The 20,292-nt window shown below is 44.3% G+C and overlaps 1 protein-coding gene across 1 annotated transcript in view; it reads left to right on the top strand.

Moving 5' to 3' along the window:
* The window catches only part of lrpap1 (low density lipoprotein receptor-related protein associated protein 1), a 37,173-nt gene extending 19,810 nt beyond the window's left edge, over positions 1–17,363 (top strand). Inside the window, exons 5-8 of the mRNA XM_068029257.1 lie at positions 1,255–1,410; positions 15,100–15,182; positions 15,780–15,956; positions 16,965–17,363. Of these exons, the coding sequence (XP_067885358.1) occupies positions 1,255–1,410; positions 15,100–15,182; positions 15,780–15,956; positions 16,965–17,033 (485 nt within the window). The 3' untranslated portion in view covers positions 17,034–17,363. The remainder of the gene's footprint in view (positions 1–1,254; positions 1,411–15,099; positions 15,183–15,779; positions 15,957–16,964) is intronic.
* The last annotated feature ends 2,929 nt before the right edge of the window (positions 17,364–20,292 follow it).

The raw sequence follows: 20,292 nt of genomic DNA, 5'->3' as shown, positions 1-20,292 counted from the left end.
ACTAGGTGGGAATGTAAATTGTGAGGAGGATGCAAGGAGGCTTCAAGAAGATTTGGACAGGCTATGTGAATGAGCAAGAACATGGCAGATGGAATATAATGTGAATAAGTGTGAAGTTATCCACTTTGGTAGGAAAATACTGAAAGACAGGGTATTTCTTAAATGGTCAGAGGTTAGGAAATGTTGATATTCAAAGGGACCTGGATGTCCTTGTTCATGTGTCACTAAAATCTAGCTTGCAGGTGCAGCAAGCAATTAGGAAGACACTTGGTGCGTTGGCCTTCATTGCAAGGAGATTTGAGTCCAGGAGTAAATAGGTCTTACTGCCATTGTATAGAGCCTTGGTGAGACTGCACCTGAAGTATTGTCCACAGTTTTGGTCACCTTATCTAAGGAAGGATGTACTTGCCATAAAGGGAGTGCAAAGGAGGTTCACCAGACTAATCCCTGGGATGGCGGGATTATTTTATGAGGAGACATTGAGGAAACTGTGCCTGTATTCTCTAGAATTTCAAAGAATGAGAGGTGATCTAATTGAAACTTACAAAATTCTTACAGGGTGGATGTAGATGTGATGTTCCCCTAGCTGGTGAGTCTGGAGCCGGGAAACATAGTCTCAGAATAAGGGGCAGGCTATTTAAGACTGAGATGAGGAGGAATTTCTTCACTCAGAGGGTGGTGAATCTTTGGAATTCTCTACCCCAGAGGGCTGTAGTAGCTTAATCATTGAGTATGTTCAAGACTGATATCAATAGACTTCTGGATGCTAATTGCAAGAAGAGATATGGGGGTAGCATGGGAAAGCGGAGTTGAGGTAGATGATCGGCCATGATCTAATTGAATGGTGGAGCAGGCACGCCGGGGCTGAATGGCCTACTCCTATGTTCCTATGATGCAGGCTCGGGGGTCGATAGTGCAAAATTATTTCTGAGTTTGCCCTATGATGACTAGCGCAGTCTCTCTGGTTAGTATCAGAAATTGGAAGTTTAGAAGAAATTTCCTCCGTTATAAAAATAATAGAATGTAGTACCACAAACAAAGACCCTATTGGGGCCAAATAGTACCACTTTGAAGAGGACCTTGAATAAAGGCTTGAGCCAAAGTATTAATGAGCATTTGGAAAGGAAATGGAATTCAAGTGTATGTCTCCGATATAGAAGCAGTGCAGGCACATTATAAGGGCTGAATGATTCTGTGCCTAATATATACTAGAATGTGTCTTTTAAATGAAACGTAGCTCTTCACTTTTGCCAGACATTTATCAGAACGTGATCAGCCCATCCGAAGCCCATATCAAGGAAGATTTACTACACTCCAAGCACGCAGAGCTGAAAGATAAGCACCGTAACGTCCAAGCAAGTTTTGAGCGTTTGCACAAACTCATTCACCAAGGCTACGATGAGGACAGTGGTATGGTTCCTTTTCTTTGGAAAAACAGTACATTGTTTATTTCCTTCGGAGATTTGGGGGTTGGGGGGGGTCTTGTCCCTTTTAGGTGGACACGTGGGTCTCAAATTAACAAAGTTATGAGGAAGAGCAGTCATTCGCTTGAAGCAAAAGAAAAAGGTACTTGCGATTACACAGCATTTTGATTTCCTTATGTGCCTTAATTCATTTAATCCATAGGGATCAAGCAGGACAGTGGAGTTGAGGTGGAAGATCAGCCATGATCTTGAGTAGCTAAGCAGGCTTGAGTGGCTGTATGGCCTACTCCTCCTATTTCTTATATTTGCTATTGCTTTTGGGGAGGGTAAACTAAATTGACAGACGGGTGGGAGTCTGAGAAAGAGCTCAGATTGCAGGGAAGCAAAACTGGTAACTTGTCAGGGGTGTGGGAACCAGGAGCAAGTATCAAGAGTACCAAGGTGCACAGAATATTGGGGGAGATAGATAGCACTAGAGTAGGGAATAGTAAGTTAGTAGATGGGGTCAGAGTAAGGGAGAAAGTAATAGTCTGATTCAGAATTTATGTGCATGTATGTGAATGCGAGGAGTGTGGTTGATAAGACTGGTGAGCTACAGGCGCAGATTGCCATGTGGAAATATGATCTTATAGCTATAACAGAGACCTGGCTCAAAGAAGGGCCAGATTATGAAGATAGATTGGAAACTTAGGGCTGTTTTCCTTGGAGAAGAGAAGGTGATTTGATAGAGGTATTCAAAATCATGAGGGATCTGGACAGAGTAGATAGCGAGAAACTATTCCCGCTCGTGAATGGATCGGGAACGAGAGGGTACAGATTTAAAGTATTTAAGAGAAGCAAAAGTGACAAGAGGAAAAACTTTTTAACGCAGCAAGCTAACATGGTGGAGACATGTTCAATTGAAGCATTCAGAAGGGAATTGGACAGTTATATGAAAAGGAAGAATGTGCAGGGTTGCGGGGAGAAGGCAGTGGAATGGAACTGAGAATTGCTCTCTCAGAGCCAGTGCGGACACGATGGACCGAGTGCGCTCCTTCTGCGCTGTAACTATTGTGATTCTTTTCTTAAATGTCTGCAGCATTTCATGCAGTGAATTAGTTGGATATTTTTTGGCGTACGGGAGCTTGTTGGAGGCAAACACAGCAGCCATTCTGTGCCTGCAGCATCCAACAAATGGCAGTGAAATGGCTGGCCAGTTAATTGGTTGCATTTTCAGAATTGTCTTGACCATTCTTCCACCAAGATTCTTGAAGAAGGAAAGTAACTTTTAAATAAAAAATCAAATACTGCAGATGCTGGAAATCTGAAACAAAAGCAGAACGTGCTGGAAATACTCAGCAGGTCTGGCAGCATCTGTGGAGAGAGAAGCAGAGTTAACGTTTCAGATCTCTGACTTTTCATCAGAACCGGTCCACCAAATCAAATGTCACAGACCTGAAACGTTAACTCTGCTTCTCTCTCCACAGTTGTTGCCTGACCTGCTGAGTATTTCCAGCACTTTCTGTTTATATTTCAGATGCAAGTGCCTGTAGCCTTAACTGTGGAAGTCTCTTTGAAACCTATTTCAAATTAATCCTAATTAAATAAAAAAAAAATTCTTTTTGTATTATGTTCTTCTTTTAATAATCAATTATTTAGCTTATCTCAATAATTGACTTCACACGCTCGGAAATCTCTGGTTCCAGGCAGTCTGGCAGGCCTTCCCCTTTGGCTGTGAGCTGCAGGAAATATTTTCATGATCGTGACACAGCTTGTCAGCTTTAGTAAAGTCAGTCAGGTTTCAAATAGAAAGGTGTGAGAACAAAATTTGGCCAGGTTCAGAAGAAGAATGGAGTAGTTGGAAGTTTTGTTTTGTCCAGTTTGACTGTCCACTGATGTGGGGAACCACAGCATATTTATTATTGTGTATTGCATAAAGACTGGCTGTACCATTTTGAATTATGAATTCAATCCTAACTTCTTCTGTGTAGTTCACTCACTGAAATATGCGTAATGCACTGTGTTGCTGTCGGGGAGGTGGTGAAATAATGCAGTGTGTGACCTGGGGAAGTAGAGTGCGGGAATAAAGCGTGCGACCAAAAAACTGCCTTAACTGTAAGCTGTCTGAGCTAACTGACATTGTCTTGGACTACAGGTGCTATTGGTTCACACTGCCATTCTTGATCGTATGTCTGTGACAGTCTTGGACTGATGGAGAGAGGGAGAGATGTCTCTGTGTTTCTCTGTCAGTCTTCCTCCTCAAAGTGGGGAGGGCAAGTACTATCCCAGCCCTGCTATTCTGAGGATTTGTCCACTGAGATGCCAATCAAAGTTAACCACTTCAAATGAAAAGCTTTGGTGCATGTATTTTTTTTAATGTTTTCATGGAATGTGAGTGTCACTGGCAAGGCCAGCATTTGTTGCCCATCCCTAATTGCCCTTGAGAAGGTCGTGGTGAGCTGCCTTCTGGAACCACTGCACTCCATGGGAGGTAGGTACACCACAGGGCTGTTGATGACGGTGAAAGGATGGCGATGTAATTTTTCCAAGTCAGGATGGTGTGTGCTTTGGTGAGGAACTTGCTGGTAGTGTTCCATGTGACTGCTGCCACTGTGTGCCAGTGGTAGAGAGAGTGCATGTTTAAAGTGATGGATGCATTGCTAATCAAGTGAGCTGCTTTTTCCTGGATGGTGTCAAGTTTTTTGAGTATTGTTTGCAGCTGCACTCATCCAGGCAAGTGGAGAATATTCCATCACGCTCCTGACTTGTGCCATGCAGATGGTGGACAGATATAGGGGAGACAGGAGGTGAGTTACTTTGCTGCAGAATTCCCAGCCTCTGATCTACTCTTTGTAGCTACAGTATTTATATAACTGGTCAATGGTGACCCTTCATGATGATGGTGGGGAATTCAGCAATGGTAATACCATTTAACGTCGAGGGGAGATGGTTAGATTCTCTCTTGTTGGAGATGGTCATTACCTGGCATTTGTGTGGCACAGATGTTACTTGGCCACTTATCTGCCCAAGCCTGAATGTTGCCCAGGTCTTGCTGCATGTGGGCACAGACTGCTTCAGTGTCTGAGGAGTCTTGAATGGTACTGAACATTGTGCAATCATCAAAAAATATCCCCACTTCTGACCTTATGTTGGAAGGTCATTGCAACAGCTGAAGATGGTTGGGCCAAGGACACTACCCTGAAGAACTCCTGGGGCTCAGATGATTGGCCTTTGACAACCAAAGCCATATTTCTTTGTGTTGGGTATGAATCCAGCCAGTGGAGAGTTTTCCGCTGATTCCCAATGACTTCAATTGTACTAAGGCTCCTTGATGCCACATTTGGTCAAATGCTGCCTTGACGTCAAGAGTAGTCACTCTTCCCATGGAATTCAGCTCTTTTGTCCATGTTTGGACTAAGGTCTGGAGCCAAGTGGCCCTGGTGGAACCCAAACTGAGCATTGGTGAGCAGGTTATTGCTGAGTAAGTAGTGCTATCAAGCAGTATCGGTGAAACTTTGCTTCACTTTGGTTGAGAGTAGACTAATTGGATAGTAATTAGCCAGATTCGATTTGGCCTGCTTTTTGTGGACAGGACATACCAGAGCAATTTCCCACATTGTCAGATGGATGCCAGTGTTGTAGCTGTACTGGAACAGCTTGGCTAGGGGCACGGCTAGTTCTGGAGCGCGTCTTCAGTTCTATTGCTGGAATGCTGTCTGATCACGTAGCCTTTGCTGTATCCAGTGCCTTCACCCACGTGATATCACGTGGATGGAATCTGAATTGTCAGAAGACGCATCTGTGATGCTGGGGACTTCAGGAGGAGGATGAGGTGGATCATATTCTTACCAAGGATCGTTGTGATTGCTTCAGCCTTGTCTTTTTCACTGACGTGCTGTGTTTCCCCCATCACTGAGGATTGGGATGTTTGTGGATTCCCCTCCCCTGGTTAGAACATAAGAAATAAGAGGAGCAGGAGTCGGCCATTCAGCCTCTCAAGCCTGCACCTCCATTCAGTAGGGACCTGTCTCCAGTCTCAACTCTTTTAGGCCTGCTCCACATAACCCTCAACTCCCCGAGATTTCAAAAATCTATCTACCTTCTCCTTAATTACATTTTAGTGACCTAGCCTCCACAGCTGAGGTAGAGAATTCCAGAGATTTACCACCCTCTGAGAGAAGAAATTCCTCCACATCCCAGTTTTAAATGTGTGCCCCCTTCTTCTGGAACTATGTCCCCTAGTTCAAGATTCCCCCACCAGTGGAAACTGTCTCAACATCTACCCTGTCAAGCCCCCTTAAAGGCCTAACCTGTTTAGCTGTTCTTGATAAGACAACCCCTTCATCCCAGGATCTTTTCCTTTGCAGATATCCCTTTGCAGATTCTTTGTGTCCTCATCACAACATGCCTTCCCACCTATTTTTGTATCGACAGCAAATTTGGATACACTACACTCTGTCCCTTCCTCCAAGTCATTAATATTGATAGTAAATAGTTGAGGCTCTAGGACCGATCCTTGTGGCACCCCACTAGTTAAGGCTTTCCAACCTGAAAAAGACCCATTGATCCTTCTGTGTGTTAGCCAATCCTCAATCCATGCCAACACATTTCCCCCAATACCCTGAGCTCTTATTTTGTGCCTTAACCTTTTATGTGGCACCTTGTCGAACGCCTTCTGAAAATCCAAATACACTACATCTACCGGTTCCCCTTTATCCACTCTGCTTGTTATATCCTCAAAGAACTCCAACAAATTTGTCAAACATGATTGCCCTTTCATAAAACCATGTTGACTCTGTTTGATTGCATTATGTTTTTCTAAATGCCCTGCTATTTCTTCCTTAATAATGGACTCTAGCATTTTCCCAATGACCGATGTTAAGCTAACTGGTCTATAGTTTCCTGCTTTCTGTCTCCCTCCTTTCTTGAATAGGGACATCACATTCGCAGTTTTCCAATCCGCTGGTACCCTACTGGAATCCAGTGAGTTTTGGTATATTACGACGAATGCCTCCACTATCTCTGCAGCCACTTCTTTTAAAACCCTTGGATGCAGACCATCAGGTCCTGGCAACTTGTCTGCCTTTAGTCCCATCAGTTTGTCCAGCACCTTTTACTTCATAGATATTGTTACAAGTTCCTCCCTCCCATTTACACGTTGCTCATCTATTATTGTTGGGATGTTTATAGTGTCCTCCACCGTGAAGACCGTTGCAAATTATTGGTTTAAATTATCTGCCACTTCCCTGTTCTCTCTTATTAATTCCCCAGTCTCATCCTCTAAGGGTCCCATGCTTACTTCAGCTGTGCTCTTTTTATATACCCATAGAAGCTCTTACTGTTTGTTTTTATACTTGCCAATTTACTCTCATAATCAATTTTCTCCCTTTTTATTTGTTTTTTAGTCATCCGCTGCTGGTTTCTAAAAAAAAATTCCCAATCCTCTGGCCTACCACTAGCTTTCGCTGCATTGTACACCTTTATTTTTGATTTGATACTCTCCCTTAACTTCCTTTTGTTATCCACAGGTGATTCATCATTCTCAGAGTCCTTCCTTTTGACCGGAATAAATGTTTGCTGAGTGTTATGCAATATCTGCTTAAAAGTCTGCCACTGCTCATCTACTGTCTTTCCTTTTAGTCTATTTTCCCAGCCCGCTTTAGAGAACTCTTCATGCCTCTGTAATTGCCCATGTTGAAGTTGAAGACAAAATAAAAGCAAAATACTGCGGATGCTGGAAATCTGAAACAAAAACAAGAAATGCTGGATTCACTCAGCAGGTCTGGCAGCATCTGTGGAAAGAGAAGCAGAGTTAACGTTTTGGGTCAGTGACTCTTCTTCGGAAGGTCACTTCGGGTCACTGACCCGAAACGTTAACTCTGCTTCTCTTTCCACAGATGCTGCCAGACCTGCTGAGTGAATCCAGCATTTCTTGTTTTTGTTGAAGTTGAAGACACTGGTTTGAGACCCGAGTTGCTCGCCCTCAAACTGAATTTGAAATTCCCTCTAGAGGATCCTTAACTACGAGATCTCTTATTAATCCTACCTCATTACACAATATCAAATCTAAAATAGTCTGTTCCTGGTAGGTTCTGCAACATAATGTTCCAAGAAACAATCCCTGATGCACTCTACTAATTCTTCCATGCTACCCTTGCCAATTTGATTTGTCCAGTCTATATACAGAGCAAAATCACCCATGATAATTCCTTATTTCCACCCAAACTGATTCTACATCGCAATCTATTACACCTATATCATTCCTCACAACTGCACCGATCCCTTCCTTTAATAACAAAGCTACCCCACCTCCTTTTCCTTTCTGCCTATTCTTCTGGAACGTCGAATATCCTTAAACATTGAGTTTCTGGTCCTGGTCATCCTGCAACCACATCCCTGTGATAACTATCAAATCCTATTTGGGCGGCACGGAGGCGCAGTGGTTAGCACCGCAGCCTCACAGCTCCAGGGACCCGGGTTCGATTCTGGGTACTGCCTGTGCGGAGTTTGCAAGTTCTCCCTGTGACCGCGTGGGTTTTCACCGGGTGCTCCGGTTTCCTCCCACAGCTAAAGACTTGCAGGTGATAGGTAAATTGGCTGTTGTAAACTGCCCCTAGTGTAGGTAGGTGGTAGGGAATATGGGATTACTGTAGGGTTAGTATAAATGGGTGGTTGTTGTTCGGCACAGACTTGGTGGGCCGAAGGGCCTGTTTCAGTACTGTATCTCTAAATAAAAAAATATATATATTCATTTGTTTCTATCTGTGCCGTCAGCTCATCTATCTTGTTACAAATGCTATGTGCATTCAGATAAAGAGCCTTAAGCTTTGACTTTTTACCATTTTTACCTATTCGGGTTCTAATTTCTGCTGTACTCTTTTATGTTTGTATTCTCTGGCCCTTCCTGTCACACTCTGATTAATGTATGTCCCTTCACTACCCTGCACCTTTGCTCTCTCTTTACCTTCTGACTTTTTAAACTCTCCTTCAGTTGAACCCCCCCCACTATTTAGCTTATCTACAACCCTCTCCCTTCGTCAGATACAGGAGAAATGCCGCGAACAACAGATGCCCCTCTACATTGCTTTCATTGACCTCACCAAAGCCTTTGACCTCGTCAGCAGACGTGGCCTCTTCAGACTACTAGAAAAGATTGGATGTCCACCAAAGCTACTAAGTATCATCACCTCATTCCATGACAATATGAAAGGCACAATTCAACATGGTGGCACCTCATCAGACCCCTTTCCTATCCTGAGTGGCGTTGAACAGGGCTGTGTTCTCGCACCCACACGTTTTGGGATTTTCTTCTCCCTGCTGCTTTCACATGCGTTCAAGTCTTCTGAAGAAGGAGTTTTCCTCCACACAAGATCTGGGGGCAGGTTGTTCAACCTTGCACGTCTAAGAGCGAAGTCCAAAGTACGGAAAGTCCTCATCAGGGAACTCCTCTTTGCTGACAATGCTGCTTTAACATCTCACACTGAAGAGTGCCTGCAGAGTCTCATCGACAGGTTTGCGGCTGCCTGCAATGAATTTGGCCTAACCATCAGCCTCAAGAAAACAAACATCATGGGGCAAGACGTCAGAAATGCTCCATCCATCAATATTGGCGACCACGCTCTGGAAGTGGTTCAAGAGTTCACCTACCTAGGCTCAACTATCACCAGTAACCTGTCTCTAGATACAGAAATCAACAAGCGCATGGGAAAGGCTTCCACTGCTATGTCCAGACTGGCCAAGAGAGTGTGGAAAATGGCGCACTGACACGGAACACAAAGGTCTGAGTGTATCAAGCCTGTGTCCTCAGTACCTTGCTCTATGGCAGCGAGGCCTGGACAACGTATGTCAGCCAAGAGTGACGTCTCAATTCATTCCATCTTCGCTGCCTCCGGAGAATACTTGGCATCAGGTGGCAGGACCGTATCTCCAACACAGAAGTCCTCGAGGCGGCCAACATCCCCAGCTTATACACACTACTGAGTCAGCGGCGCTTGAGATGGCTTGGCCATGTGAGCCGCATGGAAGATGGCAGGATCCCCAAAGACACATTGTACAGCGAGCTCGCCACTGGTATCCGACCCACCGGCTGTCCATGTCTCCGCTTCAAAGAGGTCTGCAAACGCGCCATGAAGTCCTGTGACATTGATCACAAGTCGTGGGAGTCAGTTGCCAGCGTTCGCCAGAGCTGGCGGGCAGTCATTAAGGCGGGGCTAAAGTGTGGCGAGTCGAAGAGACTTAGCAGTTGGCAGGAAAAAAGACAAAAGCGAAAGGGGAGAACCAACTGTGTAACAGCCCCGACAATCAAATTTTTCTGCAGCACCTGTGGAAGAGCCTGTCACTCCAGTATTGGCCTTTATAGCCACTCCAGGCGCTGCTCCACACACCACTGACCACCTCCAGGCGCTTACCCATTGTCTCCCGAGACAAGGAGGCCAAAGAGAAGAGAGAACCCTCTAGTTATACGATTCGCCAGGACACTGATCCCAGCATGGTTCAAGTGAAGCCCATCCCACCAGAACAGTGCTCTCTTTCTCCAGTACTGGTGTCAGTATCCTATGAATCAGAACCCATTTCTCCCACACCAATCTATGAGCCATGCATTTACCTCTCTAATTTTATTTACCCTATGCCAATTTGCACGTGGCTCAGGTAGTAATCCGGAGATTATTACCTTTGTCGTTCTGCTTTTTAATTAAGACCCGAGCAGCTCATAGTCTCTCAGCAGGACCTCTTTCCTAGTCCTACCTATGTCATTGGTACCTACGTGGACCACGACAACTGGATCCTTTTCCTCCCACTCCAAGTTCCTCTCCAGCCCAGAAGAGATATCCTTAACCTTGGCACCAGGTAGGCAACACAGCCTTTGGGACTCTATCTTTGCTGCAGAGAACAGTATTTCCTTAATTATGCTATCCCACACTACAACTACATTTCTCTTTACTCCCCCCACTTGAATGGCGCTCTGAACCACTGTGCTGTGGTCAGTTCGCTCATCCTCCCTGCAGCCTGTGCCCTCGTCCACACTGGGAGCAAGAACCTCATACCTAAAGGATAAGGGCACTGGCTGAGGCTCCTCCTAAGCTAAATTCTGGGTCCCCATACCTGCCTCACTCGCAGTCACACCCTCGTGTCCCTGACCACGGTCCAAATTTGATGTAATTAATCTAATGGGTGTGACTGTCTCCTGAAACATAGTGTCCAGTTAACTCTCCCCATCCCTGATGTGTTGCAGTGTCCGCAGCCCTGAGCCCAAGGTCCTTGAGCAACCAACACTTGCTGCAGATGTGGTCACTGTGGATTGCACCGGCGTCAACCAGCTCCCACATACTACAGCTGTAACACATTGCCTGCCCAGCCATCTCTATTCTATTTAATTAATTAATTTGGATCTCCGTATTTTAAAAAAAAGAATCATTTAAGTGTAGTCTTAGCCGAAAGTGACATCTCCTGATTTAAGTCACTTGGCCAAAACAAAGAAGAGACACTGAAGAAATACCCACCAATCGCTTACCAGCTGTTCTGTGACATCACACTTGGATTTTGTTGGTCAAGCAGGTCCACTGTTCTACTGAACAGAGCACTCTCTCCGCCGCTGCTTCTGGTCTTGGGCCTCGGCTCTTTATATCCCGGTTAGTTGTTTAATTGTCCATCACCAGTCATGGCTGAATGCAGAGCTTTGATCTGGCCCCTTGGTTGTGGGATAGCTTTGCTCTGTCTATGGCATGCAGCTTCTGCTGTTCAGCATGCATGTAGTGCTGTGTTGTAGCTTCACCAGATTGGCATCTCATTTTTATGTATGCCTGGTGCTGCTGCTGGCATGCTCTCATGCACCCCTTATCGGATTAGGGTTGATCACCTGGCTTGATGATACTGATAGAGTGAGGGATATGCCGGGCCATGCGGTTACAGATTGTGATGGAAAACAATTCTGCTGATGCAGAACACCTCGTGGATGTCCAGTTTTGAGCTGCTAGATTTGTTCTGAATGTACCCCACTTAGCAGGGTGGTAGTGCCATGCAACTCGATGGATGGTATCCTCAGTGTGAAGATGGGTCTTCATCTGCACAAGGACTGTATGGTGGTCACTGATACTAATACTGTCATGGACGGATATATCAGTGATTGGTAGATTTGGTGAGGACGAGGTCAAGTAGGTTTTTCTCTCTTGGTTTTCACACCACCTGCTGCAGGCCCAGTCTGGCAGATATGTCCTTCAGGACTCGGCCAGCTCGGTCAGTAATGGTGCTACTGAGCCACTCTTTGTGATGGACATGAAAGTCCCCCACCCAGAGTACATTCTTTGGCCTTGCCACCCTCAGGGCTTCCTCCAAGTTGTGTTCAAAATGGAGTGCTGATTCCCCAGCTGAGGGAGGGCAGTAGGTAATCAGTAAGAGGTTTCCTTGCCCATGTTTGACCTGATGCCATGAGACTTCATGGGGTCTGGAATCAATGTTGAGGACTCTGAGCTGCTGCCTCCCAACTGTATCCCACTGTGTCGCCACCTCTGGTGGGTCTGTCCTGTTGGTGGGAGCAGACATACCCAAAGATGGTGATGGAGCAGTCTCGGACTTTGACTGGAAAGTATGATTTGGTGCCTATGACCATGTCAGGCTGTTGCTTGACTAGTCTGTGGCACAGCTGTCCCAATTTTGGCGCATGTCCCCAAATGTTAGTGAGGAGGGCTTTGCAGGATTGACTCAGCAGGGTGCGCCTTTGTCATTTTCAATGCCTAGGTTGATGCTAGGTGGTCAGTCTGGTTCTGTTCATCTAAGCTCTCTGCCATGTATAATGAATAAAAACCATTCTGTCTTAGTAGGGAGGAATATCTAGGACCAGCTCTTCATTATCTCAAAAGTAATGCAGCATGTAAAAGTAAATAGTCTTTTAAAGGCTGGAATGTCTGGTGTCCTGGCTGGGAACCATCCTAACTTTTTTTTTTTGGAACCATCCTAATCAACATTCACAACGGCTTGTGTATCTCTGGGAGAGAACCCTTCCAGCTGAATGTGACCTTGCATCAATAGCATAGACACACTCTCTTCCTGGTCCTACAGGCAAAAGACCCCAATTGTTAGTGACAGTCTCCTTCTTAAAGTATTTCTTTGGAAAAGGTGATTTCATGTGCTTCAAAAGAACATAAGAAATAGGAGCAGGAGTAGGCCATTCAGCCCCTCAAGCCTGCCCTGCCATTCAATAAGATCATGGCTGATCTGTCCCAGGCCTCAACTCCCCTTTCGGGCCTGCTCCGCCTAACCCTCAACTCCCCGAGATTTCAAAAATCTATCTACCTCCTCTTTAAATACATTTAGTGACCTAATCTCCACAACTCTGAGATAGAGAATTCCAGAGATTCACCACCCTCTGCGAGAAGAAATTCCTTTGCATCTCAGTTTTAAATGTGTGCCCCCTTATTCTGTAACTATGTCCCCTAGTTTGAGATACCCCCACTAGTGGAAACATCTTCTCAACATCTACCCTGTCAAGCCCCCTTTAAAGTCTTGTATGTTTCAATAAGATCACCTCTCATTCTTCTGAACTCCAATGAATAAAGGCCTAACCTGTTTAGCCGTTCTTGATGAGACAACCCCTTCATCCCAGGAATCGGCCTAGTGAACCTTTTCTAAACTGCCTCCAATGCTAGTATATCCTTCCTTAAATACGGGGACCAAAACTGTACGCAGTACTCCAGGTGTGACCTCACCAACACCCTGTAACAAGACTTCCCTATTTCTAAACTCTAAACCCCTCGCCATAAAGGCCAAAATTCCATTTGCCTTCCTAATTACTTGCTGACCTGCATGCTAACTTTTTGCCTTTTCAAGCACAAAACATTAATAACAGGGGTGGAATGTTTCATTCACATGGAATATTTCTCCCCTATAAGAGTTTTGCTCCAGGAGTATGCTGAGTTGAGAGTGCATATCAAACCACCCTTCAAGTGTTTTCAAAAGTCAGGATTTGATCAACTTCAGCAATCACCTGTCACTCTGCAAGTTGCATTTGAATTGACCATAGAGGACTAAAGCAAACTTGTTCTGTTTGCATTTAACATAATTATTACAAAAACAATCCAGCAAACTGCTTGTGATTCTATTACAGATTTCAGTACAGAAAGGTGATACCGTATAAAAGATTCAACGGTGTAGATACAGAGAAACTATTTCCACCTTTTTGGGAGAATCCAGACAGGGTTGGGGTGGTGAGGGGGTGGATGGCATAATCTTAAAGTTAGAGCTCTGCATTTAGAAGGGAAATCAGGAAGCACTTTTTCAGACAGAACAGTAGAAATCTGGAAATCTTTCTTGCCACCCCCCCACCCGCCCCCAGCCCCAAAAGGATGTAGATACTAAGGCAATTGGAGCTTTGAAGACTGCGGTCAGTAGATTTTTATTAGACAAGAGAGACTTGGAGTTGAGGTATAGATCCGCCGTGATCTAATTAAATGACAAAGCAAACTTGGGCCTGTTCCAGGATCCCTGTTTCTATTATATACTATTTGTGAATGTAACTTGAATACATAAGAATTTGCTTCTCTTGCATAAGAAAAAGTAGCTCAGACAAAATCCGATTTCCTCTGTCACGCGTTGGTTCACTTATACACATACATCATAATTTCTTGGACTGACCAGACAGGGGTGTCTCCGGCCCTATACATTCTATGCAATCAATTTTAAGATACAGAGGAGGTTTACCAGGATGTTCCCAAGAATAAGATACTTCAGTTATGAGGAGAGATCGGAAAAATTGGGACCGTTCTCCTTGGATCGAGAAGGTTAAGCGGTGACCTTTTATAGAGGTTTTCAAGATGATGGGAGATTTTGATAGAATAGATAGAGGAAAAACTATTCCCTCTGACGAGTTGGTCAATAACTAGAGGTTGTCGATTTAAAATCATTGGAACACTATCCAGAGGGGAGGTGAGAAATATTTTCACTCAGTTGTCGGGATCTGGAACGTTCTACCTGACAAGGTGATGGAAGCTGATTCTGTAAATATTTTTTTAAAGGGAGTTGGGCAGGTACTTGAGGATGAGGAGCTTGCAGGATTACGGGTAAAAAGTGGGTGCATGGGGCTAAACGTGACTGCTGTTTAAGTGTCAGCACAGGCACAATGGACTGAATTGTCTCCTTCTGTGCTGTACGTTTCTGTGATTCTAAGATAAAACTTGCAATGAGACCTTGAATTTACAGTTTTCAGTTTCACAAGATGTATACTGCAGTAATTGTATGTTTTCAAGAAGGAGTTAGATATAGCTCTTGGAGCGAAAGGGATCAAAGGATATGGGGGGAAAAGGGGGAACAGGTTACTGAGCTGGATGATCAGCCATGATCATAATGAATGGCGGAGCAGGCTTGAAGGGTCGAATGGCCTACTCCTCGTCCTATTTTCTATGTTTCTATGTAATGAAAAACCTGTGAAGCTATCAAATAAAAATAGAAAATACTGGAAATACTCAGCAGGTCTGTCAGCATGAAAGGAGAAAAGCCATGTTAACGTTTTAGTTAAAGGCCTCATCAAGGTTTACCCTTCAGATGCTGTCTGGCCGCCTGCGCATTTCCGGCACCTGTTTTTTAAAAAAAAAGCAATGAAGTGTTGACGACCGTTCTAGGCAAATAAAGTGTTTTCTTCATTGGGTTTGTGCTTGTTTGAGAGAAATTTGCATTTAATAAAGTTTTTTTTTTCTGTTCGCATCAGAATTTTCTGAGCCAAGAGTGCTTGAACTGTGGGATATAGCAAAACGGTCAAACTTCTCAGATGCTGAGCTGGATTCCATTAAGGTAAACTGTCTTGCAGGATTGTTCACTCACTTTCCAATAACCTTCATATGTAAAGAAATTTCTCCCAACCACATCCTCTAGGAAGCAAACTGGAGTAAGACTCCCTGAAGGTGACACTCTAGCGCTGCTTTGGTTGCAGGGAGTCAAAACTCTATTCTAGCTGTGACCAAGTCCCATTCACCCATCCATGCTCAATTTTTAAATTCTCATCCTTGTTTACAAATCCTTCCATGGCCTTACCCCTCCCCATCTCTGTAAACTTCTGCAACCCTACAACCTTCCCAGGACTATGTGCTCTTCTAATTCTGGCCTCTTCTCAATCACCAATTTCCATTGCTCCGTCATTGATGGCCGTGCCTTCATTTGCCTAGACCCTAAGCTCTGAAATTTTCTTCTGAGTTTTTGCCCGCTGCCTTTCAAAGGATCAATATTCCAGTGTCCCCTTGAACAAAGCAATTTTATCCCAGCTGGCATGATCACACGGAACCTGCTTTCAGTACAGCTTTTATTTCATAGTTGCTGAGCAGTATTGCCTGTTATTTTCCTCTGCTTAACCTTTTCATACTTTTCTTTGTTTTTAAACCTGGCTAACGCCAGGAGGAACTGAAGCACTTTGAAACAAAGATTGAGAAGCACCAGCATTATCAGGAACAGCTGGATTTGTCCCACCAAAAGCTTAAGCATGTAGAGTCAATTGGGGATAAGGAACATTTGTCCAGGAACAAAGAGAAGTATGCGATGCTAACGGAAAAGACAAAAGAACTCGGGTACAAGGTAAATGAGTGCCCTGCTTATGCCACTTTATTAAAAAAAAAAAAATTGTGCTCTGTTCTTTTGGGAAAACTTATTGTGATGTTTGTTTTCTGTGTTGGGAATAAGAGCATAAAACTACTGTGCAAAACTAAAGACAGCTTGATGCACTTAAAAGAAAAAACAGACTTGCATTTATATAGCATCTTTCATGACCTTGGGACGTCACAAAGGATATTACAGCCAATGAAGCACTTTTGAAGTGCTGTAAAGTAGGAAAAGTGGCAGCCAATTGATGCACAGCAAGGTCCCACAAACAGCAATGTGATAATGACCAGATAATCTGTCTTTTAGTGATGTTGATTGAGCGATAAACTATTGGCCTGATTCTCTTCAAAATAGTGCCACGAGATCATTTATGTCCACCTGACAGGGCAGATGGCGCATCAGTTTAACGTCTTATCTGAAGGACAGATGGCTTAATGACACGCACACTTTTTGAACTCTGTGGTCCAGTCTTATCCAATCTGCAGTCCCTTATTAGGCCTTCAGCTTGACAATGAGGACAAACTGAACCCAGCAGAGTGACAGTTATTGTAGGGGAAAGGTGGGGGGGGAAAGGAAGAATCTCTAAAGTATCTACTTGTTAATATGTGAAATGCTGATGTTACAAAAGTTTTATTGTGAATGTAAGCAATTGAAATCACCTTCCTTGTTTTGTTCTCCAATTACATCCCCTCCTGTGACACTGACATCTTGTGGTTAGAAATAGGAACTGGTCATCTTCTGAAACTTTTTTTTTTGGGCGGTGATGAAATGTCCTCATGGTTGAATAGTTTGTAGGCATTCCATACCAAAGCACTCTCATGAGGAATAGCCATTTGGTTGCATGTCTGTGGAGCCACACCCCAGCAAGTATAAATCCCTTTAGAGGGAACGATGTAATATCACAGAACTGCAGTGATGTTTATTTTTTGTGACTCCTGTTGATCTGTATACACGGAATTTAATACTTGCCCCATCTTGTTTCAGGTAAAGAAGCACATGCAAGATCTTATGGCTAGACTCTCAAAGGGAGGGCTAAACCACAATGAGCTGTGACTCACCTCCAGCCCGAAGCTGCTGTATTCCTGTAGCTGGAAAATGTGCCAAGTCTAAATGTGTACTAATCATAAGCAAGAAGTTTGACAGAGTCTCTTGAACTTAATTTCTGTGATGATTTGCCTCTTTTGTACAAATAATTGAAGAGACCAGGAATGGAACCCATCCGACACACGCTATACACCTTATGCCGAGCCATACTCTGTTAATGAAGGTACCTCTTTGCATAACTGCTTTGATTTGAATAGAGTTTATCAGGCAGTGCACCATCTCTGTCTGTCTAATTAACATGTTTTGTAAATTAAATTCAGAAATTTCTGTACACTGGTATTTGTAGTGTTGTCACCTATTCATTGTACAGTTTATGGATGAATCGACCTATGATAGACCAACAAATTAGTTATATTCAGCATGGCTTTGCCTCAAAAACTGAACTTAATGTAATAAACATATGAAGAGTCATACAGATGATGTCACCTAACGTAAAATGTATCCGATACAATCAGAGCTGACACGCTATTGCAGTGCTGAGGGAGTGCTACACGGTCAGAGGCTTTCTGATGAGATGTTAAACTGAGACCCCATTCCCTCCTCAGATTGATGTAAAAGATCCCATGGCACTACTCAAAGAACAGGGGAGTTCTCCCCAAGTGTCCTGGCCCACATTAACCCTCAACCAACATTTATTTTTAAAAAGTTGTTATTTTGTGGGAGATGAGATAGAACATTGGAGGTGAGATTTAGAAAGGGCCTGTGCAAGTGCTGTCAGAGTGTGGACGTGTACAGGCATCATCGACTGCGCTACATTTTTTAAGTAGCCTATTTTGGAATGTGTTATTCTGTCTGAAAGAACTGTTTGGGCTTGCTGTAACCAGTTCAATGTCAGGTGTGTGTTTTTGCTTTTAAACTTTTTATACTCCTCAAGCTGAGGGATGCTGGGATATGGAAGTCTCCCTGTGTTGGGCACCCAAAGACAGCGTGAAGCATTTGAGAAAAACGCAACCAGCTGCAAAGTGTGACAATTACTGGATTGCAGATTATCAGCTAAAAACATTTTGGTTCTGTAGACACTTCCTTTCCTTTTCCTTTCAAGTCCTTGTACATATTGCCTCTCAAATGAGTGCCCATTTTTGCCACACTTTCTTAATCTCTCCAATTACATTTCTTTCTCAGTGCACTAACACATCTCTGATTGATGTCATTAATAGCATCCGCTGTGGTTTTGACCATGGTCTATTTTTCCCTTTTCATCCTCCTCTATCTGTGTGACCTTTGAAACAGCCAATCACGCCAACATTTCCATTCTCCAGCTCAATGCGGCTACCCTCGACTGGGTCCGCTCTTGCCTATCGAATCATAACCAGAGTAATTTCAGCAATGGCTTCTCATTCCACCCTCCTACCATAACATCTGGAGTATCCCAAGGATCAATCCTTGGCCCTCTTTTCTTCCTCATCTATATGATGTCCCTTGGTGATGCCCTTTTTTAAAAATTCATTCATGGAATGTGGGCATTGCTGGCTAGGCCAGCATTTATTGCCCATCCCTAGTTGCCCTTGAGAAATTGGTGGTGAGCTGCCCAGTTGAACCGCTGCAGTCCATGTGAGGTATGTACACCCACAGTGCTGTTAGGAAGGGAGTTCCAAGATTTTGACCCAGCGACGTGAAGGAAAGGCGATATAGTTCCAAGACAGGATGGTGTTTGACTTGGAGGGGAACTTGCAGATGGTGTTCCCATGCATTTGCAGCCCTTGTCTTTCTAGTTGGTAGAGGTCGCGGGTTTGGAAGGTGCTGTTTAAGGAGCCTTGGTGCGTTGCTGCAGTGCATCTTGTAGATGGTACACACCGCTGCCACTGTGCGTCAGTGATGGAGTGAATGTTTGTGAATGGGGTGCCGATCAAGCTGGCTGCTTTTTCCAGGATGGTGTCTCGCTTCTTGAGTGTTGCTGGAGCTGCACCTATCCAGGCAAGTAGAGAGTATTCCATCACACTCCTGACTTGTGCCTTGTAGATGGTGGACAGGCTTTGGGGAGTCAGGAGGTGAGTTACTCGCCGCTGTGCCGCCACCTCTGCTGGGTCTGTCCTGCCGGTGGTACAGGACATACCCAGGGATGGTGATGGCAGTGTCTGGGACATTGTCTGTAAAGTATGATTCCATAAGTATGACTGTCAGGCTGCTGCATGACTAGTCTGTGGGACAGCATTCCCAACTTTGACACAAGCCCCCAAATGTTAGTAAGGAAGACGTTGCAGGGTCGACAGGGCTGGATCTTGTGAAGAGATGGAATCTGCTTCCACAGTGGATCCTGACAACACCCAGCTCCATGTCTGCACCACCTAGAAACATAGGAAGAAGAGTAGGCCATTCAGCCCCTTGAGCCTGTTCCATCATTGAATTAGATCATGGCTAATATGTATCATGGATCCATTTACCTGCCTTGGCTCTGTAATCCTTCATTCCCTTGCTTAACAAAAATCTCTCCTGACTTCTCCACGTCTTGATGCTGTCAGACTGCTTATCCAATAACCAATCTTATATGAGCTGCAATTTATTTTTGTTAAAGATGGGGAAAACTGATGCCCCCACCACAAAGCCCATACCTTTGCTACCCCCTTCTCTGGTCACCATCTCGGCCCTGAGCTGAGCTTCTGACATCATAGACTGGTGAGGTACAGGAGCAGATTGCCATGTGGAAATATGATGTGGCTAGTGGCTATCACAGAGAGCTGGTTCAAAGAAGGGTAGGACTGGATGTTAAATATTCCTGGATACAAAGTGTTCAGGAAAGATAGGAAAGGGAATAAAGGGGAGGGGTGGCGTTATTGATTAAGGAGAGCATTGCAGTGCTGGAGAAAAAGGATGTCCCAGAGGGGTCAAGGGCAGAATTAATTTGGCTAGAGCCAAGGAACAAAAAAAGGTGAGTTAACATTGCTTGGTGTTGTCTATAGCCCATCAGCTAGTGGGAAGGATGTGGAGGAACAAATTTGCAAGGAAATTAGAGGTGCAAAAATTATAGGGTAGATATAATGGGGGACTTCAATTATCCAAACATAGACTGGAATAATAGTAGTGTAAAGGGCAGTGAGGGGCAGGAGTTCCTAGAGTGTGTTCAGGAAAATTTCCTACAACAGTATGTTGCTAATCCAATGAAAAAGGAGGCACTGCTAGACCTGGTTCTTGGGAATGAGGTGGGCCAAGTGGATCAAGTATCAGGAGAGCATTTAGGGGATAGTGATCGTTGTATCATAAGGTTTAGGCT

Source organism: Heterodontus francisci, chromosome 4 (genome assembly GCF_036365525.1).
Source record: "Heterodontus francisci isolate sHetFra1 chromosome 4, sHetFra1.hap1, whole genome shotgun sequence".
NCBI classification, from domain to species: Eukaryota; Metazoa; Chordata; class Chondrichthyes; order Heterodontiformes; family Heterodontidae; genus Heterodontus; species Heterodontus francisci.
Note: the sequence above shows the minus strand (reverse complement) of the source record. Positions and strands in the feature narration are given on the sequence as shown.